The sequence below is a fragment of the Puntigrus tetrazona genome, chromosome 20, assembly GCF_018831695.1.
Source record: "Puntigrus tetrazona isolate hp1 chromosome 20, ASM1883169v1, whole genome shotgun sequence".
NCBI lineage: Eukaryota > Metazoa > Chordata > Actinopteri > Cypriniformes > Cyprinidae > Puntigrus > Puntigrus tetrazona.
Window position 1 is genome coordinate 12234486 of NC_056718.1, and position 27433 is coordinate 12261918.

The following is a 27433-nucleotide window of genomic DNA, read 5'->3' on the forward strand; positions in this document are numbered from 1 at the left end:
TCTAAGGATTGCATAAAGACACTTTAGAACATAGCACTCTGTGACAGTAGTTCACCACTGATATCTGAAAGATTATACTTGGAAGCTGCTTTGTATTTATACCTTCCACGCTTTATTCCTTTAAAGAACTCTCAGGCATCCACATGCGACAAAACCACTGCCTTCGTAAAGCTTCTGGCCTCCTCAAGGTCAGCAATGTCATCTTATATTCAAAATTAAAAACATTACCTACGAATATTTTTTTAATCTGAATATGATTTTAAAAATGACATTAGAAATGGGAAACACTTCTGAAGAAAAGTGGTGATGAAAGTAGACAAAATCCTACCATTGACATTGGGGCTTTGGAGATGATGATGTCTCTCAGAGTTTCAATCAGATCTTTGTCCTCTCCTCCTCTGTCAAACCTTTCTTGACCTCGGCCCCACTCCTCCGCTTGTTCTGCACAGGCCAGAGAGTTTCAAATCAAAATCATTTTTTAAATGATTTCTAAAAGGCTTGACAGCTTTTTCCACTAAGTTAGAGAAAATGTAACATCAGATGTTAAAGACTTCTTCCAAATGACCATAAATACAGTTTTATTATTTATATATATATATATATATATATATATATATATATATATATATATATATATTCTTTTTTTGGACAAAATTAAAGTACTTAGTGAAGAGCACAAAAGAAACATTTGCATGCGTTCTAACTGTTTGCTTTGGATATCAGAAACTGGTATCACTGGTTTATAACATTAATACATGAAAAGCACCAGACCTTTGAGTAAATATTGTATGTAAAACACTTAATGACACAATAGGCTCTGTCAAACAGAAGACAGAAACAGAAATGGATCCATACAGCTTACCATCATCTTGGCTTGGATGGGTTTTTTCTTTCGTCTCTTTGAGGTTTTTCCTTGTCACCGCTGGCAACACGCGGCAGGTCGTGTTACTGCAAGCCAACGCCAATCGGTTCCCATGTCCTTGCTTTATGGTGACCAGAGGATTCGCCCTGGCCACACGGAGACTGCCTGTTCACCAAAACACAGGCACATGCGTAGCGCCAGACATAATGTGGCTGAGCTGACTCTGAAGGGCCTCAACTGATTTTATTTTTAATTTTAATAAAGGAATGAAACCTGTCCTTAAGTACAAGGCTGGTAATCGCTCATTCGGAATGGTAATTTCATAATCAGATTATGGTTTATATAACAGGTCAAGAGTCTTTATTAGCCCTTTCATGAGTGGCATGAAAGAATGAGGCTGAGAGAGAAAGGGATTGCCATTCAGATTCAATCTAATTCACATGACAGGAGTTCTGATGTGGAGCTTTAAACTCAACAATCACTAAACACAGGATCCCACACAGTGAGTACCTCCAGTTGTTTGGAAATACTGGCTAGGATTCTTAATCTTGCATATTTTCAAGTGCAAGTTTAAAATTTTAATAAATTGTAAAATTAAATCTAAGACATTTAAATAAATATTTTCTACTATTTAGTACCGATTCTTTTATTATATTTTTCAAAAAATTAATTATAATTAAGTTAGTTTTTAAAACTGCATTTTATTATTATTTTGTAAAGGTCATTATTAAATGCCCAATTTTATGTAATTGATGGTAAACAGACTAAGACCATATGTGTGTGTGTGTGTGTATATATATATATATATATATATATATATATATGTATATATTATATATAAAGCTGCAGAAAAACTGCAGCAGCAACTGCTAAGGTTTCAACCTGATTTGACTTTATTAGACAACTGAAATCTTGCAATACAAAACACTATGCTGTAGTCTATAAAACCACAGCTGCTCCTGACGAAAGGCAAGAATTTTACTTCAGATGTGATAAACACTATCTTTTCCATGAGTAAAAGAGATTAGTGCACTCTGTGGATGACCGTCCGAGGATTTGGCACAACACCGTGACATGATATGTGTACCATTGCTACACATGAACAGGCATAATGGTCATTCTCCTGGCTGAAGCTGGCTTTGGATGGATCGACCCAACTGAAAGCTCTCATGTTGCTAAGGATTCCCGTAACTTAAGAAGTTCTCATTTATCTCTTTACTGAACCTGGATGGAGACAATACTGAAAGTCCATTCCAAAGAGTGAAACACATTAAATAGCCCGAAATCATACTGAACCCTAACCTGCCGCCATTTCGCTGTAGAGAGAGTCTTTGACCGAGTAGAGAGGTATTTCTTCGATCTGCTCCAGAATGCTCCTGATAACAGACCACCGCCGAGCTGTAGTTCGCCAGCAGGGCGTATTCCTCTTGGCCAGCTTTTACACTCTCATTGATCTCCGCCAAACTCATTCTGCAAGAGTTCATATATGAGGCACTGGATTGGAAACACTTGGGAAAATGTAGTATGTTTAAAGAATATAAAAGCAATATTTGTGAACTAAATGATGCTAGTCTATACCACTCATATAAACCACATAAAACATGGGGAATGAAAACGATACAACGTTTGAGAAGGCATCCATACACTCGGAGATTAACATAGAGGCATGACGGGTATTAACAGCACGAGCCTACGTCAAAACAAACATTTCAACCGTATATTATAGTTGGTGTGTAGTATTTGGTTGAGCTGCATGAACCTGTGGAAGTGCCCAGTCTGCGGGGCTATGCAAAACTCTTCCTGGAAGATATTCGTAAAGGAAAGGCTCAGCATCTGGTCGTTATTACGGATCAAACTCATGCTGGCTCGGTTATATTTGAAATACTCCTGGATCCACAATAAACTCATAAATTCACTTGTTTGAATAAGACGTGTAATTCAGAAGGCGGAAGCCAAAGTAAAATCTTCTTTTGCGTCGCTGCTTGTCAACATAAAGGTCAACGGCGCGCGAGTGTTTTTTTTCAAATAGCAGTGCAGTACTGGAATGAACACATTCAATCAAATAAACGTGAATTAACTGTTACCGGATATAAAGAATAAATATAAACCAAAAATATTTAACAAAATAGTAATAATGCAAGCAAAACAAATAATTTAATAAAAACAACGTTGCCAAAAATTGGAACATGCCACCACCAACAAATAAGCTTACATCGTTAGGTAAGAAGTTGCCTCTGGCTGGAGGCAACGTTGTTTTTAAGCAGATCTACATGTCTATATGCTACAGATAACTTTAATATAAGCCGTTTTGCAGTCATGCAGAACTGAAATTAATCAAAATGGAATTAGAACCACAAACATGGGTTCCAATAGGGAATCCGTTTTTAGAATAGTGTGCTTTGATTTAGGAGCAAAAGATCTGTGCAGATCTATGAAGATATTAGTATTAGTTGATTCTTCAACTTTTTTTTTAATAACACGGAACATAAATATAGACTCCAAATTGTTGCTAGTAAAGTCTACTACAACTGCATAAATAGGGAGTTCACATTCCTGACAAAATGGAACCGTATTCTGCTTCAAAATGAAATATTTACAGTGATCCACTTTTTACCTCTTCCAGAAATTATATCCATAGAAGTACATCTATGACACCAAAGTCATACAATTGGTCAAGTTTAACAGTTTCTTAAAATTAACCATATCAATTCATATGACAATGAAAACATGTCAAAATGTTTTAATATTGTTATTTCCATGGTTATCGGCAAGTATCATTTCATGAACTAAGATGAGGAAGAAGACAGGAGAATCATAGAAGTATACCAGGCTACTGCCGCATTTGGACAATGTTTTTGATGAAGCAGTTTTCTGGATCGCCGCTTTTGGACAATTGACAGAATGCACAGACTGGAGAGGAAACATGTACAAATCAAAATACTTCAATAAAATGTTTGAAACCACATATGGCCTGTGGGCAAGAGATGCAGCCATTGGCCTATGAGGCTAAATATATAAGATCTGCAGGATACAGAATAGCGGATTGGAAACAACAGACAATTTAGAAGAGCTTTTCTAAAAGGTTTCCTTCACTTGCAGAAATTGTGCTCTGGTTGCAAAAGAAGAAAGATCCAGGATGATTCAAGTAGTTAGAATCCTTCTTTCAAATATACAGTGTGGGTGATGAGTCAGTACTAAAGATTTCATTGAGAACTGCTGGTGGGAACATGGGTTTTTGCAAAGGCACACAGTTTGTTTCTGGATACCAGAACCTATAATTGGGTCTAAAGGTGATTACTGACATGCAGTTGGACTTTTTTTTTTTGCATATGATATTATCAAACATTGGCAGTGCCATTCACACTAAATGTCATTCACATTTACAACCCGATGCATACAGGACAAGAAAAGTGGGTGGGAAAAATACCCTTCGGCTGGGAGGTCTCTTCAGTCAACATTCAATCAGTCTTAACTTTGAAGTTTTTTTTTTTTTTTTTTTTTTTTCTACACAAGGACAACATACATTTCCTTGCAGTTAAAGAAAAAAAGATACGCAAAGTTGATTGATGGTGTAACAATTGGAAAACAGCTCTCCTGGTTACTCTGAGATGAAAAAGGAGATGAAACCACTTCAATCGAATTACAAATCTCCAAAAATAAAAATAAAAAAAGGCACATACAAGCAGCCTTTCGAATGTTCATGGTATGTGTACTGTAAAAGTACTGATGTTTGGGACGACTAGCAGCAGTGAAACTTCAGTTTACAGTCAGTCTTCGCCCTCACCTGCCCTCACGGGGCTCTCATATTACCGGTCAGGTGGCAGACATGTTCGAACTACTGTCTCAGAGCATCGCTGATAAGTCTCTACACAGCGTTCACATTTCAAAAGATCATGTAGAAGGGAAGGGAAATTCTCCATGTAGGACCGAATCTCCGCAGCTCAATCTCGCCCTTTAAATATGGTACTTTGATATCCAATATGGAATCCTAACGCGGAGAGATTCACATATTAAATAAACTTTGCAATGTCGAATATATATTAATTTTATAATTTAAGTTATGTATTTAAATAATTATGTTATAATATAATTCTAACAATGTATAAATGTTACAAATTCAAGTGCTAAATAATTAAAAGTGAAAAACAATAACAATGATATTAATAATAATAATAATAATTATTATTATTATTAGAAAGACCTGGGGATCACTCAGCATCTTATAAGTGCTTTTATTTTACTAATTTATAATGTCAAAACACATAGCAAATAAATTTGGTTTTAGTTTAGCTAAACCTGGATTGTTAACACAAAATGCCGTTGAACCAATCCGAATCCTCACCCTGGAGTTCGGGTTATCCAGAACTACAAATATGACAAAGATGTTTGCGCTGGCAGCAGACTGAACAGCAGCTGAGACTCTCTTTTCCTCCAAGAACAAACCGCGGCGCCATCAGATACTATTAGCAGTAACTGAGACGTTTCTGTTGAGAGAGGAAAAAATAAAGCAAATCAAAGAACTGCATTGATCTGAAAGTAAACAAGACTCATACCTAAGGACCGCTTTGTTTACATCAATGTGATCAATTATTTTACCAGTGTTTGTTGAGCCAGGGTCTGCTGTTTGGCTGCTATGAACATACTTCTTTGAAGTCTCTAAAAACTGAAAGATAAAAATATTCCAAATGCTTTTTCCAATTTGTAGGGAGAAGCTGACAGTCGATCAGTTTAAAATATAACAAGATAAACTGAAGTCAAATGCACAATCAGTCCAAAGAGATATTTACTTGAGCTATTCTGGTCTTTTCTGCTGGAACTGACAGAGCCGCAGTATTCTTGCTCCTGTTTGGTCATTAAACTGCTGGTGGAAAGGATGGAGCAGCTGGACACTTCTCCAAAACTGTAGCAAGATGGATAAATGAGTGTATGAATGGACGCATTAATTAATTTATTGTAGTACAAATAGAAACGCTGATAACCTTCGTACTCAATACTATTTTACCATAAGTGTAAAAACCAAACTCACCTGCACACAGCCACCTGACCCACTTCCAAAAGTGTAAGAGCTGCTCACTATGACAGAAACCGACTCAAATGCCAGCTGCAGAGACAGACACAACATCAAATACAGTATTTATTCAAATAAATAGGATTACACATCTTTCCATTTTAACAGGTTTAAATTAGAGTGTCCCATACCAGTATTAAGAATAATATATGGATATTATGCTAATACTACACATGTAATATTGGGACAGCTCTAGTTAAGTTTTTAGTAAGATTTTTTGAGAGACTGCACCTGTTTGGAGTGGTTGTCCACCATACTTGAGGAGTCATCCACGGCCAGGCAGATCTGGTAGTTTCTCTTACTAGGTTTTATTCTCCTCAGCCAGATCTTATCCTTTAGGAACTGACTGGCGATGTAAGGAATGACCTTGCGCATGTTCAGCCAAGCTTCAAAAGTGAAGTCTCCTGTTTAGATTATTAAACCGTGTTAAATGGAAAACTGTGGAGGAGAACTAGAAGAAAACCCAAATGTTGAGGCTCTAAACTAATAAATACGACAAATGAAAGAACAGCATCAGAGAAGATGCTCCTTGAAGTCATCATTCGTTTAGTAGAAATGCTTCTTTTGAGGTTGAATGGGAAGGTGGAAGGACTGACCTGAGTTTGGCTGCCTGTGTGGGCTCCAAGACGAGCCGGAGCTGCTCACAGAGCTGCTGAGACAGAGGAGACGTCAGAGCCTGGTACTGATGCCACAGTGCTGCCGCCGCACTCTCCTGAAGGACATGGTGAAAGACGGGCAAAAAGAAAAAGGAAATACAAACGATTAATGAATTGAAAAGTATTTATTTATTAGTTATGTGAAGTAACGAGAAGAAGATCAGTTATCATGTAACTGGTGTTACGCTGAGTACCTCTTCTTGGGATCCTAAAGTCTGTCTCTGCCAGGCCTCCAACTGCAGCTCCATCTCTCTTCTCAGCTCTTCTGGGTTCTTCAGTGGTACCTGATTGAATGGAACACAATTTGCTGTACAATCTATATGCTGAATGTAATATAGTGCTTTTGGATTACTAAGATTTTTTTAAAATGCTTTAAAAAAAAAAAATTTTTCAAAGTTGCAAAGTTACTTCACTACTGTAGTCTTCATTGTCACACGATCCTTTAGAAATTAGTCTAATATCATGATTTGTTGTACAGGAAACATCTCAATGATCAAAATGGACAATTTATACGAAATCTACATCTTTTGCAACATTATAAAAGGTTGATCATTACTGCCACTTTAGCTTAAGTTCTCTGCATCCTTGCCGAATTAAAGTATTAATTTCATTCAGAAAAACAAACTTTCTGGAGTAATCACAAATCAGCATACCTTTTGAATGTCCATCAGTAATTCAGGCACAGTGTGTATGGTGGACTCATCACTCCTCTCTTTAATCTCTTCTTCATTACTGCTTCTCCGTCTCTGGCTTCTCCTTCTCTTCTACATCAGCCTGTTTCTGTGCCTCCATGTCCCCATACTCCAAACCTGATAGAGAATGGATGGACTTTAAACATGTACACACAGTGCAATGTACGCAAGCACACACAGTTGAAGATGATATTTCACCTTTCTGAGAGGCTTTATTGTCATTTAGCTTCTCAGGTTTCAGCTCCTGTGCTTCAACTGCTTGCAGGTCCTTTTTCGTCCTCCACATCCATTGCAATGTCATCTTCATCCTCCTCCTCCTCTTCCTGTTTCACACCAGTCGGCTTCTGCTGTTCTGCACTGGCAGCATCTACGAAGAAGATAGTCAATGTTTACATGGATTGCAGGGCAGATTCAAACCTGTCTTATTCATATAAGCACAGAAAAGACATAACAGTAAAGAAATTCTCACCATATGTCTGGGCATCATATCTCTCCTCTCCCTGTTTTATGTGCTCAGTACAGGTCAGATTCCTGCTGTGTGTTGGGCTGAGACTGATCTTGGGTTTCTCCTCTCTGTTGTCAACCGTTACCGTTCGCAGCGTTTATTCACACGCTCATTATAATCCCCATTGACCGCTCATTATCTGCCTGTCCTGGTTTGGCGTTTAAAGCTCTGGTAAAAAATAAATAAATTAGAGAGGTCATCAGCTTTTCTTTATTTGACACTTCATGCCTTTATATCGTGATTCAAACACTGCACAAGAAAGAAACACCACAATTAAATAAACAAATAATAGGGATGTTATGGCACGCACTGACCTGCGTGTCTCTCGGTCTCTGTTTTTGTGAACTCATCCTGGCCATCAGCTTGGATTCGTGTCCCTCAGACTGACTGGCATCTGCGGCCCCACTGCCATCCTCCTGCAGACATGGGTCATTTATATTACAGATTTACTTAACTGAGCTCAAAACTGACCAAAATTTAATACTGACTACAGAAAGACTTAAATATCCAATGTTACATATTGTAAAGTGAAAAGGACTTAATCATTTTTTTTTTTATAATTTCTTTTTCATTTAAGAAATAAAACCATTTTTGTAAGGATGACGCCACAAGCCTCCTCCTTCGCCTGGTCTCTCTCTGACGCAGCTCCAGCCAGCTCTACAGCGTGTCACTCTGAACGCTCTCCCTCTCCTGTCTGTCCGCTCTGATGCATGTTCCTTCCTCTCGGCAGATTCCATTTGTGCTTCATCATCGCTCACCCTCATTCTCTTCCTCCTGTGAATTTAGACAAGTCTTTTCCTCTGCCTGTTTGTATAATTACACATTTAATAACACATTACTGTTGCACACACCTTTGGTGTTTGTCCTTGATCAGCTGGTATAGACTTGTTCTCATCCCGCCCTTCTTCCTGTCCTTTATTTGTCTCCTCCTCCTCCTTTTTCTCCTCATCTTCATTCTCTCCTCTTTCATCTGTTTCAGACTCTTGATTCTCTGATTTTTCTGCTCCTTCCTTCTCTTCTGATTTGTCTTCTTCTCCCTGTTCCTCTATCTGTCCTTCTTGTTGCTCATCTGTGATCTCATCTCCTCCTTCTTCCGATCCGTCTTTCTCTTCTTCCTTGTTCTGATCCACTTCCATGAGTTTGTCATCTATATCAAATGGATTCTCCTCTGCATACAAAGGAAACAATATGTGAAAAACAAAGGACAACTCAAGAATAAGTATAGTTAAACCAATTTTAACTGCTCATTTTAAACTGCTCAAAAATGTGGAATATGATTTTTTAAATAAATATTATTTAGAATGTATTAAATTGATCAAAGGTGATAGTAAAGGCAACAACCAATTCTTGAACAGCAAAATGATCATCTGAAGGAACATGTAACACTGAAGACTAAAGTAATGATGCTAAAAATTCTGAAGATGCCTGAATATTGAACATACCATCTTCTCCTCCCTCTTCATCCTTGCCATCTTCATCCAGGTTGAGATCATCTGGCAGGTCCATGGCTTCTGTTTCTCCTGCCTTCTCCTGCTTACCATGGTGCGGGTCTACTTCATTTTCATCAAACTCACGCTAAAACACACACACACACACACACACGTTAAATACATATCTATTATTATTATTATTAGTAGTAGTATTATACGCTCTTTGAATGGAATCCATCGTTTTTATATTGAGAGAAAGAAGTGGTGAAGGTCTGACCTCATCCAGCTGTTCATGGATTTTCTCCTTTTCTTCCTCATCATTTGGGTGGTTTTTGTCCTGGTTCTTATCTTTGTTTGACTCTCCAGCATCTGTGTTGTCATCCTTTGCCACCAGTTCTGACTCTCCCTGATCCATTCCTGGACCAGACTCTTCCTCTTTATCACTGTCAACGTCATCTTCATCATCTCCCCACATCCTCTCATCCAGAGTATCTGTCTGACCATCACCCAGATCCCCCATCTTCTTATCTAGCTCCTCATCTTCTTCCTTATCAGAGTCTTCTTCATCCTCCCCTAAATAGGAGATGAAAGATTAATGTTTTTTTTAATCTTTGATAAGAATCTTTGATTGTGCAATTTAAGATAGATATTGTAAAACCACTGTTCAGTTTAATCAGTCATCTAACAGAGTAACAGTAAGTGCAGTCACCTGGCTCATGGTCTGTGCCGTCATGCATCTTTCCATCAAAGTCGTCAGACATCTCAATGGCATTGTCCTCCTCTTTAATGTCCTGTTTGTTTTGCTCCTCCTCCTCCTTGTCCTGACCCTCCTGGAAGGTGTCTTCAACCTGTACAAGGGCAAAGGTTCAGAAATTCATTTTGACTCGTCATCACTCAGAAATTATAGTTTGTAATTTCAATAAAGTTCAAGTTCAGATTTGTAACCCTGGACCACAAAACCAGTCATAAATAGCATGCATAATATTTTCAGCAATAGCCAACAATACACTGTGTGGGTCAAAATTATAGATTTTTCATTTATGCAAAAGATCAATAGGATATTGAGTTCCATGTAAATATTTTGCTATATTATCCTACTGTAAATATATCAAAACATAATTTTTGATTAGTAATATGCATTGCTAAGAAACAACTTTAAAAGGCAATTTTTTCAATATTCTGAGATTCCCTCAGATTTTCAAATATTTGTCTCTCTGCCAATACTGTCCTAACCAAACCATATAGATTGTTTAAATGTGCAAATTCTTTCTTTTCAATATGGTTTACTCATAATAATGTACCTGATCCTCATTCTCGATTTTGTCACTGACGTCTTTTACTCCTTCACCTTCTCCTATTCCTCCACCCTCATAATCATGAAACTCTGTGGCTCCTCACCATCTCCTCCACCCATCAGCTCCTGGGGCAGACAGAAACCCTGTAGAGTGAAAGCAGAGATAGAGAAAGACAAAGACAAAGACAAAAGGAAAAAAAAAAATGAAAAATGAAAAATATTTAATATTTTTCATTTTTTTTCCTTTCCTTTTCAAATGTTTTGGGTGGGGGTTTAAATCTAAATAATAATGTTTCAAATGGCAGAAAGACTCCAGTGATGAGTGAGGCTAAAAACAAGTCAATATACCTTCTGTGCGAGTTCAGTGAAGACGTTAGCGAGGACGGACAGTAGCTTTCCTGTGGTACGGTGAGCTCCCATCATTACAGCCAGATAATACCTCACCAACTCAGAGTACAGACACAGCATGGGCTCCAAACGCACTACACCCCTACACGCTTCTTTCAGTTCCTTCATATAAAATATTCAATACACGCATATCCAATGTCATTTTCAGACTTAATCTTTATTAAGTTAAACCTGTTTATGTGCGTTCGCCACTAACCTGTAGTTGGTGGGACTGACAGTTGTCCCTGTGTGATCGAAGTCTCTCCAGCAGTTCTGTCACGACTCCATTGACCTCTGGTAATGAGAGACTGGATAAATCTGCGCTCAGGTCTTCTTCCAGTAACCTGCTCAAGTGTCCTTGTTTCAAGAGCTCCTCTGCCACCTCTGAGTCACTCTCTAGAGAGGCACACATAAAATTAGCACACACAAATAAATCCATTCGAACAAGCTCTGTGTAAATCCTGGTTGAATTCCCACCTCTCTTGCAATCTGACTGCTGATCCTCTGGTTTTTCCTTCTCCTTCCTCTTAACAAGCGTCTGAACCGCATACAGAACCATGTTTATTGTTTTCTCAAGGTGATTGGAAAACTCAGCAGAAAATGGATGGGAACGTCCTGCATGCATGCAAGAAAAGTAAAAGAGGTACAGTTACATTAATATAGACTACACTTGTAAATGATAATGCAAGCAAGATGTGATTTTATTAATTTTGTTTTATTATACTGCTTTTTATTTTTTATATTTGTATTTAGCTTAACATTTTTAACAGCTTCAGTCAATACACTGTAATAACTGAAAGAGCAATTTAGGTCTGAACAGCCCTCTGTGCTCTTACGTTTCTGTGACTGTCTGATAGAAAGCAGGTGAGTCTTCCAGGTGGTGAACTCTGTGAGACACATCTCCACCTCTGTCCTTACGGCCTGGAGACCGCAGATAAGGGCAGGCTGCGGATGGAGGACTGGAACACCATCAGGAATAAAAAGTTGTTCTAGAGCCGGCATCTGACCCACCACGATGCCTAGCCGGTCCAGAGAGGAACAGCAAAGTGTAAAGTGTTCCCTACAGGAGAGGAAAAGAAATACATGTTGATATATAATTAAATCTAAAGCACAATGAATTAAAAACAGAAATATTTTCGCCACATGCTTGTGATATTTGGGCAATCACAACGAACTGGATAGCTGACCAATCAGAGCACACCTCGCTTTTTTTAGAACGATGAGCTTTGTACAAATTGACATGTTTCAGGAGGTGAGGAGAAACAAAAATGTAAGGTACGTGGAAGATAATTATTTTTTTTGCACCTTAAACCGCATTAACACATTGCATTAAATCAAACAAAATAATATTCTTTTTAGCAACATGCCTATAAAATAAGACAAACAATAATAATAATAATAATAGAAACAAATCAGATAAACAATATAAATAAAATAAAACATCCCACAACATTTTCACTGAACAGTTGATGTTTTCTCATATTTACCAGCTATGGACAACTCTTTCTGTGGATTCCTGGGCCAATCCAGCCACCTTCTCTTTTAGGTCTGTTACCTCCTTCATTAGGTTCTCCACCTTCTGCTGCACCTCATTCCAAGCCTGCTCCCCTCTCCGCAGTAAACAAGCCTGTGGCTGGATGTGTGGGGCAGGGGAGACGGGTGGCTCAGTGTGGCTTGACCCTGCATGACCTCTCCTCCTGGCCTCAGCAGGGGCCGCAGAAGAACCTTCAGGACAGCACTGGAGGATCCAAGAGAGCTGCTGGAGAACAACAGAGCAGTGCAGCACTGAAGACTGAGCTCTGCTGATCCAGTGCTGGAGAGGCTTCTGAAGAGGGAGACCACTGACATCTTCAGAACAATGCGTTTCGGGCTTGATGCTCTGGATGCAGTCAATCAACTTCCTGTTGTTTTAAATAGAAAAGAATCGGAAAACAGAAAATACAATATTTAAGTGGGCCATTCAAAGGTTTGGAGTCAGTAGGGTTTTGTAATGCTTATTCCCACCAAAATATCTGTATCACGTGACCTTTCAGAAATGATTCTAATATGCTGCTTTGGTGCTTAAGAAACATTTCTTATTATCAATGTTGAAAACAGCTGAATGGTAGTTTGTCTAATGAATGATGAAAGAACAGTACCTAAGTTGGACCCAGTGCTCTGTGAGTCCGGCCAGTCTTCCTCTTTGCCTTAGCAAAAGTTTAAACAGGTGAGAAGAGAAACCTTTGCATCGTTGTATATTTCCCAGCCCAAGCTCCTAGAAGGACAGAGCAAGAATAAAAAAAAATCCTTATTGGAATGTAAGGAAGACATTTAATTTTGCTCATTATATCAGTTTGAGACCCTCACTTTAACAGCGCTTTGTAATGCTGTTAGCAAGGCGTTGCGTCTGGCCCAGGATCGATAGAAGTACTTCTCACAGCCTTCCCACGCATCCATCATCTCCGCAAATAACCTGTGAACATTATTACTGTCAAAAACAGACCATGATTCTTAACTCTATGACACGCACTAGTCTGTAGATGCTAGTTTCATACGTGTGCACCGTGTTGTCCTGTGTCTTGACTGAAGACAGGGCAATCTTCATCTCCAAGGGCTGCAGACACAGTGTCTCATCTGGGTTTGCTGTATGACCCCAAGTCAGACCCTTACGGTAGGACAGACCTGAACAGAAACAAAACATAATCAAACAGCTCTCTGCACACACTTCAAGATTGGAGAAAAAGGAATAGATTTTTGAACATATAAAATAAAAAAAAAAACATTTAATTTACAAATTAATTTTCACATGAAATGACTCAGACTGACCAATCTGTGCAAGCATCTTGAAGAGATCAGCTAGTGCTCTCTGTTTCTGCAGAAGGATGTGTTTCACCTCTGCCTTTTGCTTCTCCTGCTCCATGCTGCGGTCCACTGTCAGACTCTGCAGAGCCTGAACATTGGTAATTATCTCGGCTGGAACAATAACAAATTGGAGAAAAAGTAATGTTTTTTTTTTTTCATTGATGACAGATTCCCCCCCAAAAAATGCCCTTAATTATGCCTTTAATAAGCCACAAACATAACATGCTAAGTAAGCTAGCCATATGACAGCATGTGACCATGGACCACAAAACCAGTCATAAGTGTCAATTTCCTAATGCTGATATAAATAACCTTATCATTGATGCATGTTTTGTTATAGCAATATTTGGTCGAGATATTTAAAAATCAACTATTTAAAAATCTGGAATCTGAGTGCAAAAAAACATCTGAATATTGAGAAAAGTTGAAAAGTTGAGCAAATGAAGTTCTAAGCAATGAATATTAATACGTTTTGATATATTTACAGATTTGATTAGATATTACAAAATATCTTAATGGAACATGATCTTTTCTTAATAATCAATTTTTTTTTTTTTATAAAAGACAAATTTGTTTTACCCATACAATATTTTTGGGATATTGCTATAAACATACCAATGCTAAGCATAAAATAATCCAGTTTAATAATAAAAACACAGAAAGAAAAGGCAAACAGTGTTACCTGTGAACTGATCAAGGTCTTCTAAGTGCTCAGGCAGAGAGGTCTTCTTTACCAGTTGAACACATAACTTTTTCATCTTCCTCGTGAGGACAGGCAGACGTGCTTGGAGGGACGAAGGCTCTTTATCAGATGAGAGTTCCTCTGGACCATCAGCCTGATGCATTAAAAATGTTTAAAATACAACTTTGTAACAAAAAGAAACACCATAAGGATCATGATGAGGACAGCAGAGTTATTCCTTAACAGAAAATCCTCTAGAATTCAAGATGTTTGAAAGATTGTTTCAAAGATTGTTCGAAAAGGGCTGAAATTTCAGCTTGAGGTTATGTTACCTGCAAATCTCTGCCCTTTCCAGGCAGGGCAGCTCTCAGTGCTCGATGAACCCTGTGCAGAGGAGTTTCCTCAGGCTGTGAATCCACGTCATCCATGCTGCTGCTGCTGCCTTGCTCCACCAGACACGGTGCAGATGGCTCCTTCAGCGCCGCCTCAAACTTCTTCACAAACTTAAAGAGGGTCCTGATCACAGACACAATGTCATAACCTTATTTTTTTAAGACACAACTAGTCTAGTGCTGAAATCTATTAAACGTGCTGATGAATAATGAGACTACCATTCAAATGTTTGGTGATTTTGAAATAAGACATTATGCTCACAGAGACTACATTTATATGAACATTTTAATGCATTTAAAATGAAACTTTTGAATGACATTGTAACTTTTAGTCAATCACACCTATGTGTCTTCTCCACTGACTGCTTGATGGACCAAAAAGAGACATCATTCCACTTGGAGATTTTGACAAAGTCCTGTAGGCATCAAGATAAACATTACATTAGCTCAATAAAAAGAGACAAAATTCAGACAGTAGCCTTGTTTGTTTTGGTTTCACCTACTTTGAGCTCTTTCTCTATAGGAGCCCTCAGCTGGGTGATCTTGGCCTGGACGCTCTCTGAAAACTGTGTGTAATATTTATAGAGATTCCACAGCAAACTGCAGAGTGAATCTTTAAGGAGAAAAGGAAGACTTTGATTATTGTATTTGGCATAGGCTGCATTTCCAAAAAGCTTTGTAAGCTTAAGTACATCATAGACTCATAGGAGCTAATGGAGCATGGAAACACAACCCTGAATAATGATCTTTCTTTCACACAGCAGCACTAATACACAAAGTACCACAGAAGTCAAAATAAAGCAAACTGTACTCTATAAACATTATATCTGTATTGCTCTGTCCCTATGGATATGCTATAACCAGGTCTCTTACCATGTCCTTCCTGTTTGGGAGCCAGCAGAACGTGGCAGTGAAAACCAAGCAGCATGGACAAGCGAACAGAAAACTCTCCTAAAGTGGAGCCTTCAATGAAGGCCTGCAAAGTGGATGAGACTGACGAAAGAGAAAGATTCTCCACACCATCATCTATTGGACAAGAAAAGTGTCATTCAATGCAGACAGATCAACTTTGATTAATAATTTATTGTACACTTAGTCACCATGTCTGGAGTCCGTCCTCTGCTCCTGTAGGTATCTCTCTATGAGTTGGTAAATGGACAACCAGTGCTTGGTTGAATTCTCAGCATGGCGTTTCTGTGCGTTATCTAGGCTGCCCGACCAGCAGCTGCAGAAATACAGCAGTATAAAACCAATTAGATGACTTTATAGCAGATTAAAACAATTTAACAAGCTTCATCAATCACCTTTAGTTTAAGACATAACTTACAAAACGTTACATTACTTACTTGAGCTCAAGTTTTCTCCACTGAATGATGAGTTGTGTGATAGCTTCCAGCTCATTTCTAAGAGACACTGCTCGGCAAGCATTGTTTTCCCAGTCCTTTGAGTAAAAAGAGAAGAACTGCTTGCAAACTGATAATCTAAACTATGTACAAATGTGATTGAGCTGATTCCTACCTGTGCTTTACTGAGCAGGATCTCCAGACCATTTAGGAACTTTGCTAGAGGGCTGGAAAGACTGAACGCCAATATCCTCTCTATTACTATGGTGATCTGCGAAACAAAATACAAAAGAGGGCATTTGAGAAAAGCCTAAATTTTAAACACACTTCAAAGCAAATTGAGCTTCAAAGAAGTTATATCCCTACTTGATGCCAAATATTGATTATAACTTTGTGAGATGTATCTGTTCCTTAAAAATAAAAGCAGCTACAGATTTTCAACTAAATAGCCATGTGTACTATATAAAGAAATATTTATTAATTTTATTATCATTTTAACTCAGTAATAATGTTAGATGTGCATATCTGGCAATACATATTATTTCAAAGCAGTTATTTAAAAACAAGCCAATTTTTATATATAGCCTAAAATAAACAACCACTCAATTTTTAAACGTGTTCAGTGATTTTACTTGGCAAACAGGCACTGAACTAATAAAAAACATTCAGAAAACATTTACTTAAAATTGTAATTGTATTTATAATATTGCTGTATTTTGGGTCAAATAAATGCAGCTTTTTTATAATACAATTAGTGTACATTTTGTAACATTTTTTCAATCAAGTTCTTTGGGGGTTCCTTCAACCCAATTTCAAAAGACCTGAAATGTATCATTACCATGACAGTGACCGTAAAAGCCTCACTCACCTGAACCAGTGCAGGGTGTTCGGGCCAGTCGCTCAGGCGCTGTCTCACAGCTTTACTCAGCTGTTCCAATGCTGGCAGGCAGATCCGAGCCTGACTCATATTGGGGTCTCTGTAGAAGTCATACGGCCCATCACTCTGCAGAATCAGTCCAGCTGGACCTCCAGAACCGCTCACAGTGTTCTGGAGCAGAGTGCTGAGGAGAAGCTGAGAGCCCATCAGCTTAGGGTCCACTTCACAGTCTGAGGAAGAAAGAGATAAAGAGGAAATGATGAGATAGTGGGGACATGTTAGGGCTGAGGTTTTCCGATTTGCATTAAAATAATACTTGCATACCCATTAGATGGTAGAAGCGGGCTATCAATGGAGCTGTGATTTGATATGATGAAACCAGGGCACTGATGTGGTCTTTGCTGTGATTGGTTGATGGATTGGGTTGGTACCACAGTGACTGAGCATATGACAAACAGAGTCTCTGATGAATCTGAACAACTATGCTCATGTTGCTGACCAAGAGGAAGCTGCTCATCTCACTAGACGACTCCTCCATATCTGCATCATCGTCATCCTCTATGATTATTGGCTGATCAAGACTAGGTTCTGAAGTAATATCAGCAAAATCCTGTGGAAAAATTACAAATACATTATTGATCCAAAGACAAACTCTTACTGATCTGACAACAATCGAAAGGGCAACAAAATATGCAAACGTGTGCAAATAAAATAAATCCTACGTAAAAACTTGCATGTTACCAATTTAGTCCATGTTTACCTTGTGGTAAGACGGAAAGAGCGCCTGAACTCTCTTTCTTCCTGCTGGTCTTCTGTAAGGCCTGTCCCATGTAGTCGAGAGCGACTGCGGTACAGACTGGCTTCCATCTGCTCTTTTCTCTCGCCTCTTCTCCTGCTCATCCCATTCATTCACTATAGCCTGAAAGAAATGGTGGATAAAATATAAAATTAATGTTTAAAGTTTATTTTAAAAAGTCTGATGACAAACTATATATATTTGTGTGTGTGTATAAATAAATAAATGTTTTCATGATTTAGATGGGAAAAATTATAAAATAAAATAAAAATTATAATCTGAAAAAATAAAAGGCAATACAACATTTTAATAAATACTAAAACAGCACATAAATAACAAATGAAAAGCAATTCATGCATTTATTTACCATACAGATGTCTTTTTTATTATTTATTTAATTAATTATTCATATATTCATTATAAGAGGACACCGCATTACAAAGTTGAGATTAAAAATCTAATTGGAATTAAATTCAAAATATTATTTGGGATGTTTGCACTCCGTATCTCACCTGGCAAACATGTCTGAAGAGTTTTTTCGTCTCTGCACTGAGATGCCCAGCACTCAGTGTGTGACTCTGTATGTACAGCAGCGAATTCAACAACAAAACTGCATGGTCTGGGATCACGCGGCTGACCTCTGTTGCTGGCAGCTGCTTTCCAAGGCTCTTTAGCATGTGTAAGCATTCCCTTGAACACAGGTAGTCTGCACAAGCCAGATCAGAGGATGCCGCTGGACTTGGAAAAGCTAGCATAGTGGACACGAGACGTGACAGACCCGGTTGGGCAGTCACCGACGAGGCCACCTGAGATGCCAGAAGTCGCATGCCATGCTGCACTTGCAAAATTGCTGCCCGCAGGGGTACAACCACATCAGGATAGAGAGGGTACTCCTCGACCAGCCGCTGGGCAAAGCGGTGCTGTGAAGCCTGCCAAACGGCCTCCTCCTTCAACAACCCCTGAATTCCCAATCTTGATTTTGGGGCCTGTAAGGCTTTCAGGAGGTGGGAGAGCAGGTCGCCCACTGCAGCTGGCTGGCCGATACTGCACAGGTAGTGCTGAAGTTCCTGATACAGACGACCATACTGGGCGTCAGGAGGGCGGCAGGCTTGTTTACGACTCAGTTCAGAAATCTGCTCCTTCACCTGCTGCATACGGATCCACAAGTACCTACAAACACACACAAACAACAAAACAGAATTCAACAGTTTTACACTTTAATTGAATAAGTATGAAAAAAGGGTATTTAGGGGACTTGACCATTAACAATTTAATATCAATATTGGTGCTGGGCAACCATTAATCCAAAGTGAATGTGCTTTTGCTTGTATAGTAGCAGCTCATGCTCTCGTAACGCCATGCTTTGCTCCAGCTTTGTGGAATTATACATTATTTTGATTTAAAAAGTTATATCTGGTCCTGTTGCATGTAAATGAAAAAAAATTATGTATTGCTATTTAATATTGAGGTAACACTTTACAATAAGGTTTCCATAGATAATGATAGATAATGTGTTTTTGGTTTCGGTTTTTCATTGCTGTACATAAATGAATAACACGGTGTGATTAATCACTATTGGAGATTAACTGTTGTTTAGCACTAATAAAAACCAATGATATTAGCTGGAATCTCTCATATCATATTCATTACCTGATGCGAGGATGCTGGAAGTTGTCAGTTGTGCTACTCTCCTCAAGCTCCGCCCCTGTGAGCAGCTGTGAGGACAGACTCCGCCCTCTCCACTCTTCCTGTAGCAAAGAAAGCTGAGAGACAAAAAGAAAGTCATCTTGAGATGATTTGCATGCAGTTGAAAGGCTAAGATTGATGTAGAAATCTCACAAAAGCGACCACTTGCAAGCTTGTCTCACCTCCTCTTGTGCATAGCGGAGTTTGTACGCTCTTTTTACTGCAGGGTCAAAAATTGTTTGTGGAGCCCAAACTTGGATTTGCAGCAGACCCATATTCACCCAGAAAACTCCAGATCGGGCAAGTTGGACCGAATCTTGAGCCCGGTTATGTGCAAACTGTGTCAAGCATGTCACTAGGGTATCTAGAAAGCCCTCTGGGAGCAGGTTTTCAGGCAAGCCTTCTCTGAGGGCGATCTGAATCTCCTGGGCTGCAGAAATGGGGTCCTGGTCTTCAGTTAGACTGTCACAGGATTCGGCATAGCTTTCCTGTAAACCTGGAGACAACAGCTCAGACAGAGACTGCAGTTGTCTACGCAACACAAGTCCTTGCAACCTACAGTCCGTTAATCTACAGAGAATGAGAAATGAGAGAAAGAAAGTGTAAAATTGATCACTGCACAATAGAAATGACAATAAAATATTAAATATTTACCCAAAAATAAAAAATATATATGTATTTTTATATATTAAAATAAATATTTTCAAAATATATAACACTTCTACACTGTTATAAAAAATGTTATAGCTAACATGACGTGTTCCTTAACAAGGTGTAATATGTGTCTCTACCTGAAGTCAGCAAGCTCAGACATAGCCATATTATCCCAGATTACTGCACTCAGGTCTTGTAGCTGCCCTGTTCTCTCTCTCCACTCGCCCAGGGTCAAACGTGATGAGGACAAGAAGTGTGACCCCGATGGATCCCATCGGCCGCCAGCATCAGTGCTGCTCAGAACTCCCAGCATGCACCGGGACCACACTGCACGACTCAGCATGCCAGGGCCCTTCACATCAAGGTTATTTATAAAGATGCAAGTTATTTCTAAATGTTAAATACAAATAAAAAAACAAACAGTTTTTAGTTCTTTGTCTACAAACACACACACACACACACCGTATCAGATGGTCCCAACGGTGATCTGGAGTTCATGTGCTCCTCAGGGTTCAGCGGATTCCACTTCAGCCAGCGGTCAGGGTCGGAGGTCACGCTGCTGCTCCATAACGCTGCAAGTGTCTCAGACAGCAGCTCACACCACACCAGGGGCAGCTCCTCCACTGGCTGGGGGAGGAAATTACAAAAAAAACTTATCAGATATGAAAATTGAAGTTAAAATATTAGTCCTTAGTGCAGTATGTGTTTTGAATGCTTTATAAATATCATTTTTAAATGTAATGTTTAACAGAGGTTATTTGCATTGTCTGGATAATACATATTAAGATTAATCATTGTGTTGTTTGTATGGTAAATTCAACAATAAATCAATCATTCAGAAGAACACCAGAAAAATTATGAAAATGTTTAGACAGACCCGCTCAGTGCCGAGCAGGAACCAGAGAGGCTGCAGCTGGCGGATATTCATGGGGGTCGACTGCATACAGAAACGCAGATGGTTACAGAATGACCTGCGCAGACCGTCTTCTGCTTTTTTGCTGCTCCTGTAGACCAAAATAAAGGCTCATTAGCGGTCTTGTGATATAAGGTCCTACTTTGCAAAAATAGTGCTAACATCCAATGTTTACTCAATTTAAAAAAAAAAGCTTCAATAAAATAAAATATAAATATTAGAATAAAAAAATTAAAAATAATATTATAGAATATGAAATAATATAAATAATTTGGTAGAGAATCAATCATACCTCGGTGTCACTGATAGGTACAGCAGGTCTGTGGTGACTTTCATTTGGTTAAGGACTGCCAACTCCTCCAGTGCAGGCCACAGTTGAGCCCTGCGTGCCAGCTGCAGTAACACTTCCCGACCCGGGGCAGCACTATCTACAACTTCTTCCTCATTATCTTCTGAAAGAGAGTCCAGCAGGCCACAGGAAGCCATGTGACCCTGCTGCTGATCCACACAGCTCACAAGTCTCTCCAGAACCCCTGGACCGAATAATAACAACATCCATTAGGTTTTGGCTGGTTGTATGGTCAAGCACTACACCACTTCATGCCTACTTTTTCTACAAATTACGACCCAAAATGTAAGTGGCTAGTTTACCTGAGTTCTGTGGCTCCAGCAAGATGTTGGCCTGAAGCACCAAACCCCAAGCTTCCAGTAGAGCTTCTTTGGAGTCGATTCCCATGGCCACACCACGGAGACGTGACACCTCTTGTTTCCACAGTGATGCCAGGCTATTGTCGAGCCGCAGGTCCCTAACATCCAAAGCCCTGCAGAGCACTCGCAGACGGGCTGCACATTCAGCCACTGCCTCCAGCTGCACAGAAAAAAAGACATCTAGGACTTCTGTTTGAACGACTTATTTTCTCTTTATTTTTACCTTATAAAACTTATATTTCATTCAGGACTAATTAAACTGACCAAAAGTGGCAGTAAATACATTAATAATGATATAAAGGATTAGTTTAAAAACAAAAACTGTACTTCTACAAAAATATGAAGAGGCATAACTGTTTTTGAAACTGACAATAAGTTTCTAGCACACCATATCAGCATATTACAAGGATTTCTGAAGGATTACGTCACACTGAAGACAGGATTAATGGCTGCTGAAAATTCAGCTTTGCCATCACAGAAATTATTATATTTCTAAATATATTTAAAAACTATTTATATTGTAATATTTCACGTTATCGAATAAACACAGCTTTGGTAAGCATAAAAGTCTTCTCAAAAACAACAACAACAACAACAAAAAATACATACCAATGCCAAACTTTTGTACAACAGGCTTTTTAGTAAATCATTATTCAATCAGTAACATACAACTAGCTAATTTCAAGATATATGTTCTAACCTTAAATGGCAGTGGTTTTCCTAATGTCTTCTGAATGCCCTTCAAAGCAGAAGCCACAGCCACAGAGCTGGAAAGTGTGTTCTGGATGGCCGTGGAGATTGTGTGTAGCTCCTGTTGGCCTCTGACATGAACATACACAACACACATATCAACAAACACCACAGAGAACATTACATGATGGATTTTTGCATTACATTTTGGATTTTTGTGACTCACTCATAATCACTATCCCCCATCAAAAGCTGAGGCAGCCGCAAAATGAGGTTTTTGTGCACCCACTGCCAGTGCAAGGACATCACACACACACTCCGAGTATCCGCGGACAGAGAGTTACACACATGCCAGAAACGATCCCTCCACTGCAGCAGCTGCAGGATCTGGACACACACACACACACACACACACACATCACCTTAAACCAACTGCAGAACAGAGCAGCTCGGCTATGACGAACACGTTCTGTGGAGTAAACTTCTGACCTCAAACATGAGGTGGTCGGAGATGTAGGGCTGGCCTAACTGCACAGCTTGTAGTACGAAGGAATCCCAGAGGTCAAAGAACGAGCGAAGGTGGACCAGCACTGGATGAGGCAGGTGGCCTATGTCCACCGTCCCTATTAAACCCAATGTGAACAATGAAATGCAACACAGTTTTTTTTTTTCATTAAATGCTGATAAATATATTCTAAATTGTCTTTTAATATCAAAAGTGTATTTTTAACAAGGTGGGTCTGTGTACCTTTTGAGAAGGCAGTGGCCAGCCTAAGCGCGCTGTTATGAGGAGAACTGTTTCCAGCACTGCTGTTAATAGCTGCTCTCTCCTCTCGGTCCATCAGCAATGTGATTCTTTCAAAACATGAGACATTCGTTTCTAGACACATTTCATTTACCTGGAATATTTTTTAGTAAAAATGACAAGGATTTACCTGTTAGCAACAGCGTTCAATGCTTCCATGAATTCCATGTATCGCTCCTCATCCTCAAAGTTGCAGGTGTTGGCCAAAATGTCCAAGTACTGCTTGTTCCAGCGCATGTCTACCAAAATCCTGTAGTCATCTGGTGAAGAAACAAAATGTATTACCCGCACAAGTCATGTTTTTTGGAATTATGATTTTGAGTATTTTATATAAATAAATATTAAAAGACAAATCGAGAATGCACTCCCAATGCGTTTAACTTCAATAATGTGATTGACTTCAGAAACACAGCGTTTTGAAGAAAATAATATAGGCTTGGAATTCATTTTATCTATTAGAACTGAATAATTGGTCAGCTCATATATCATATATGGTTTTTCTTTATTCACACAGCAGAAAAACATTTAAGAGGAAAAGACAGTTAAGACTTAAGTCATTTTCTACGAAAGAACACAATATATATTCACCTGTGCTGTGTGGTTGCAAGAGCTCTGCCAGACATTTGCCTTTCCCGATGAGCTTGCTGCTGAATACAGCTTTCAACGCTGTGCATCCTGCCTCCAACTGCATCAGAGCTGCATCTGCAAGCACAAGAGATCTCAAGTCTCAAAATTGTGATCCTAGGACAACACAAACTTTAAAAAACACATTTATATATTTTTTTTACTATGCAGCATACCTGCATGTTTGTATGATTTGGTAAGGTGGGAGAGCCAGCTGGTTCTGAGGACCCAGTCACTGTGGGAAGCTCTTTCGGTCAGTATTTTAACTGCTGTCGGGAGGAGGCAAAGAGCATTCTTAGCTCCACTGTCCAGTCCTCCACCTCCGGAAAACTGCAACCCATCCAGCACAGCACCGCTCTGCATTGCCCTCTGCAGGTCAACCAGGCTCAGTGGACGATTCCTGAATCAGTAAAATGTTAGTACTATAAACTATGATATAATATTATACCTACCACTTTTGTTTTTTTTTCCTTTTTTTACAAAAACATAAAAATTGTGTGAACTGTAATAATAATAATAAAATAGAATAATCAAACAAAATTAAACTAATAACTGAAATTTTCATGGTTCAAAAAAAACTAAAAAATAAAATTGAACAAATTAATTTATTGTTATAATTAATTTATAACTGCAGTTTCAATTATTTTATCTACCTATTTATAAAATACATAATCAAACAATGAATAAAACAATCAAAAAAATTAAACAGAAAAAATAACCTAAAATCTAAAACTGAAGTAAAATAAATAAATAAAAAGAATAAAATAATTACAAAAAAAACTTTACATGGGAATAACAATCACAATGACAACAACCAGTGGCCGACAATGACATAAAGAAATTAATGTATAGTATAGTTCTGACCTTTTTCCATAAATACTGAGAGTGTTGAGGCAGTACAGGAGGACCTGCCCGTCTCTCTGGACACTGGAGAAACACGAGTCCTCAGTGCACAGCAGGGCTGAAGGGATGCGGTCTGGCCACACACCCGCACACAGCAGCCCACTGCCCCAGTCCTCAGAGTCCAGCACCGCCAACTGCTTCTCAATGACTTCCTGAGCCAGCTGAGACAGGAAGCGAGAGGTAAGTTTGATGTGTCATGACTTTATGGCATCATATATTTTATTTAATTGTGGAAAAACATCCATGTACCTGCTGGTTAGCAGTAGTGCGTTGACAGAAAGCATAAGCCTCTCCACAGGCCTGTAAAAGGGCACTGGGCAGATCGACTCCTCTCTGGAGCTGACAAGACAACAGAGACGCAGCATGGAGCAGGGACGACATGGATGAAGCGGGTGAGTCTAGAAGACATTAAAGAGAGAATACCCATTAAAACACATCTAAATATCTATAGTAAATAAAAAAAATAATAAATCCATAAGAATTTTTCCATATTTTGTGTTTACTAAAATAAACCATTAAAAACTAATTTTCATTTGTTAAACTTATGCTAAAATGAAAATGGATGTAAAAATTAAAACACAGACAAAAACATTTCAACATTGTTTTAATATTAAAATAAAAACTAACCCAAAACCTTTAAACAAAAATCTCAATTTATAAAAAAAAAAAAAAAAAAACTTTTTTAACCCCAAATGTAAATAAAACATTAACATCAACAACATGCAAAAACTAACAACAAGAGGTTTTGTTTCAATCACTGACTCACCCCATATCGTGTTCTTGATTTCTGAATGAATGGAGATCAGCAGATCACACACGCAGTCTCCCGTCACACCCAGGGTGTGTAACACCATCTTTAGATCCAGGGTGTCCCAGCACACTCCCTCATGCTCGCCAGGGATGTAGATCTCAACACCGCGGTTTCTCATGGCTCGAGAGATTTCCCCATGTGTGGCATCCATGGTGAGGAACAATCTGAAAATCACAAAAGACAAATGGGAACAAAGGCAGTGAGTCTCACAGAACTGTACTTTCACATTAAAAACTGTTCAGCAGGATGGGATTTCGCTTGAAGATTAACCTGAAGTTAGGGTGGGGGGTGATAGTGGGTGTGGTTCCATCAATGATCCCTCGTTCATTAATGGTTAAAGACCCGCCAGGCTCCAGAAGGGCATTCAGTCGATCCAAAACTGAAGGGCTATAAGTTCATAGTAGAGTTATTTTATTACATGTAAAACTGCAATACATAATTTACACTTGGATAAACTAAATAATTTAAAAACACAAAAACCAATGTCACCCATGTTTAAGTTTTCAGTAATGAGTGTTGATAAGAGTGTTATTTCACTGTTATAAATGTGTCATTGAATCATTTACTCAACCAATTCATTAAACCGGTCTTGACTACAAGTCATAATTTTTTATTAAAATGTGCATTTCTACAATTCTACTAAGCATGTCCAAAAAGCACCTTAAGCATAAAAAAACATGTTTACAAACATCTGACCTGCAGAAGTTGACGTTGTCCATGAGCAACCAGTCTCCAGCCTGCAGCGCCTGAACTAATGTCCCATCCAGCCACTCAAAGCCACCATGAGTCCAGCCGTCCTGCATCTGGGCCAACCGCTCCTTCAGCAGAGTGAAGTCCATCTGCAACTTTGACATGTCTGCAGTAGACAATCAGAGATTTCATGACACTCTTTTAAATGGATTACATGGCTCAAAGTAAGGATTTATTTATTTTTTTATTAATTTTAATTATTTTATATTTTCATTAAATAATTTTACATTTCTAATTTCTAGTAACATTTAAATGTTTTATATTTATATGTATTTTTTTAATTTTGATAAATGTATTATTTAGTACTAAAAATAAATATATTAAAAGTAAATCAACATATTCCCATTCTCCTAACTCATTCTTACTCAAATTCAAATCCAAATGTCTCAGAAATCCAAATTTTAAAAGGCATATAGAAGACATATACTGCCTGATGTGGTGTAGTGTTTTACCTGTTAAGACTTTAAGTTTAGTGTTGAGTTTGTGCAGCAGAACAATAATGACTTCCAGTTTGTTTAAAGCCTCAAACGTGACCATGCCCTCTGTGGTATCCAGACCCTCCTCTCTCAGCCAGCGGCGGAAAGTGCTCCACGTGCTCAACAAAAACTCAGTGTCCTGCACCGCCCCATCCAATGACATCAGGCCTCGTCTGGTCACCATGGCAACCACATAGTCCATGCTCTCCAAGACCTGCTGCCACGGCCGTATGATATCCACCTAAAAAAAAAATTACAATGTTAATAACCACACGTTAGTAAAATATTCAACTTGCCCGTCATTTTCAACTGACCTGCTCAAAGCCACCCAACAGCTCTGTTGTGTCCATGGCACTGTTCATGGCCATGACCCTCAGTCTGTGCCCTGTTAACAGCGCAAGCAGATGCACTAGACTGCTCTTTCCACTCGCAGTGGGACCCACCAGTATGACCATCCAACCCATCTCCACACACTTCATCAGGGCTTCCAGAGGGCGCAAAGAATGATGGGTAATTGACAAAGGAGGATCCAAAGCAATAGGTACCCCTCCACTACGCTGCAGGACTGAGTAACCCAACTGTATGTGT

At 38.9% G+C, this 27433-nt stretch overlaps 1 protein-coding gene across 1 annotated transcript in view; it reads right to left on the reverse strand.

Moving 5' to 3' along the window:
• Positions 1 to 7315: 7315 nt before the first annotated feature.
• The window catches only part of mdn1 (midasin AAA ATPase 1), a 38512-nt gene continuing 18394 nt past the window's right edge, over positions 7316 to 27433 (reverse strand). Inside the window, exons 42-92 of the mRNA XM_043220527.1 lie at positions 27160 to 27423; positions 26822 to 27086; positions 26316 to 26475; positions 25890 to 26006; positions 25575 to 25783; positions 25058 to 25206; positions 24770 to 24969; positions 24082 to 24305; positions 23870 to 23983; positions 23412 to 23541; positions 23225 to 23331; positions 22966 to 23099; positions 22703 to 22764; positions 22487 to 22607; positions 21730 to 21946; positions 21371 to 21611; positions 21043 to 21169; positions 20628 to 20792; positions 20303 to 20517; positions 19694 to 20081; positions 19476 to 19588; positions 18338 to 18995; positions 17790 to 17948; positions 17354 to 17639; positions 17021 to 17259; positions 16328 to 16423; positions 16156 to 16250; positions 15910 to 16034; positions 15683 to 15802; positions 15313 to 15422; positions 15152 to 15225; positions 14750 to 14933; positions 14418 to 14571; positions 13700 to 13846; positions 13429 to 13555; positions 13241 to 13346; positions 13033 to 13148; positions 12382 to 12795; positions 11731 to 11954; positions 11372 to 11509; positions 11112 to 11290; positions 10856 to 11017; positions 10580 to 10651; positions 9923 to 10061; positions 9491 to 9786; positions 9226 to 9358; positions 8635 to 8951; positions 8098 to 8199; positions 7748 to 7778; positions 7535 to 7645; positions 7316 to 7395 (exon numbers count right to left, since the gene is read on the reverse strand). Coding sequence (XP_043076462.1) covers positions 7316 to 7395; positions 7535 to 7645; positions 7748 to 7778; positions 8098 to 8199; positions 8635 to 8951; positions 9226 to 9358; positions 9491 to 9786; positions 9923 to 10061; positions 10580 to 10651; positions 10856 to 11017; positions 11112 to 11290; positions 11372 to 11509; positions 11731 to 11954; positions 12382 to 12795; positions 13033 to 13148; positions 13241 to 13346; positions 13429 to 13555; positions 13700 to 13846; positions 14418 to 14571; positions 14750 to 14933; positions 15152 to 15225; positions 15313 to 15422; positions 15683 to 15802; positions 15910 to 16034; positions 16156 to 16250; positions 16328 to 16423; positions 17021 to 17259; positions 17354 to 17639; positions 17790 to 17948; positions 18338 to 18995; positions 19476 to 19588; positions 19694 to 20081; positions 20303 to 20517; positions 20628 to 20792; positions 21043 to 21169; positions 21371 to 21611; positions 21730 to 21946; positions 22487 to 22607; positions 22703 to 22764; positions 22966 to 23099; positions 23225 to 23331; positions 23412 to 23541; positions 23870 to 23983; positions 24082 to 24305; positions 24770 to 24969; positions 25058 to 25206; positions 25575 to 25783; positions 25890 to 26006; positions 26316 to 26475; positions 26822 to 27086; positions 27160 to 27423 — 8916 coding nt within the window. The remainder of the gene's footprint in view (positions 7396 to 7534; positions 7646 to 7747; positions 7779 to 8097; positions 8200 to 8634; positions 8952 to 9225; positions 9359 to 9490; positions 9787 to 9922; positions 10062 to 10579; positions 10652 to 10855; positions 11018 to 11111; positions 11291 to 11371; positions 11510 to 11730; positions 11955 to 12381; positions 12796 to 13032; positions 13149 to 13240; positions 13347 to 13428; positions 13556 to 13699; positions 13847 to 14417; positions 14572 to 14749; positions 14934 to 15151; positions 15226 to 15312; positions 15423 to 15682; positions 15803 to 15909; positions 16035 to 16155; positions 16251 to 16327; positions 16424 to 17020; positions 17260 to 17353; positions 17640 to 17789; positions 17949 to 18337; positions 18996 to 19475; positions 19589 to 19693; positions 20082 to 20302; positions 20518 to 20627; positions 20793 to 21042; positions 21170 to 21370; positions 21612 to 21729; positions 21947 to 22486; positions 22608 to 22702; positions 22765 to 22965; positions 23100 to 23224; positions 23332 to 23411; positions 23542 to 23869; positions 23984 to 24081; positions 24306 to 24769; positions 24970 to 25057; positions 25207 to 25574; positions 25784 to 25889; positions 26007 to 26315; positions 26476 to 26821; positions 27087 to 27159; positions 27424 to 27433) is intronic.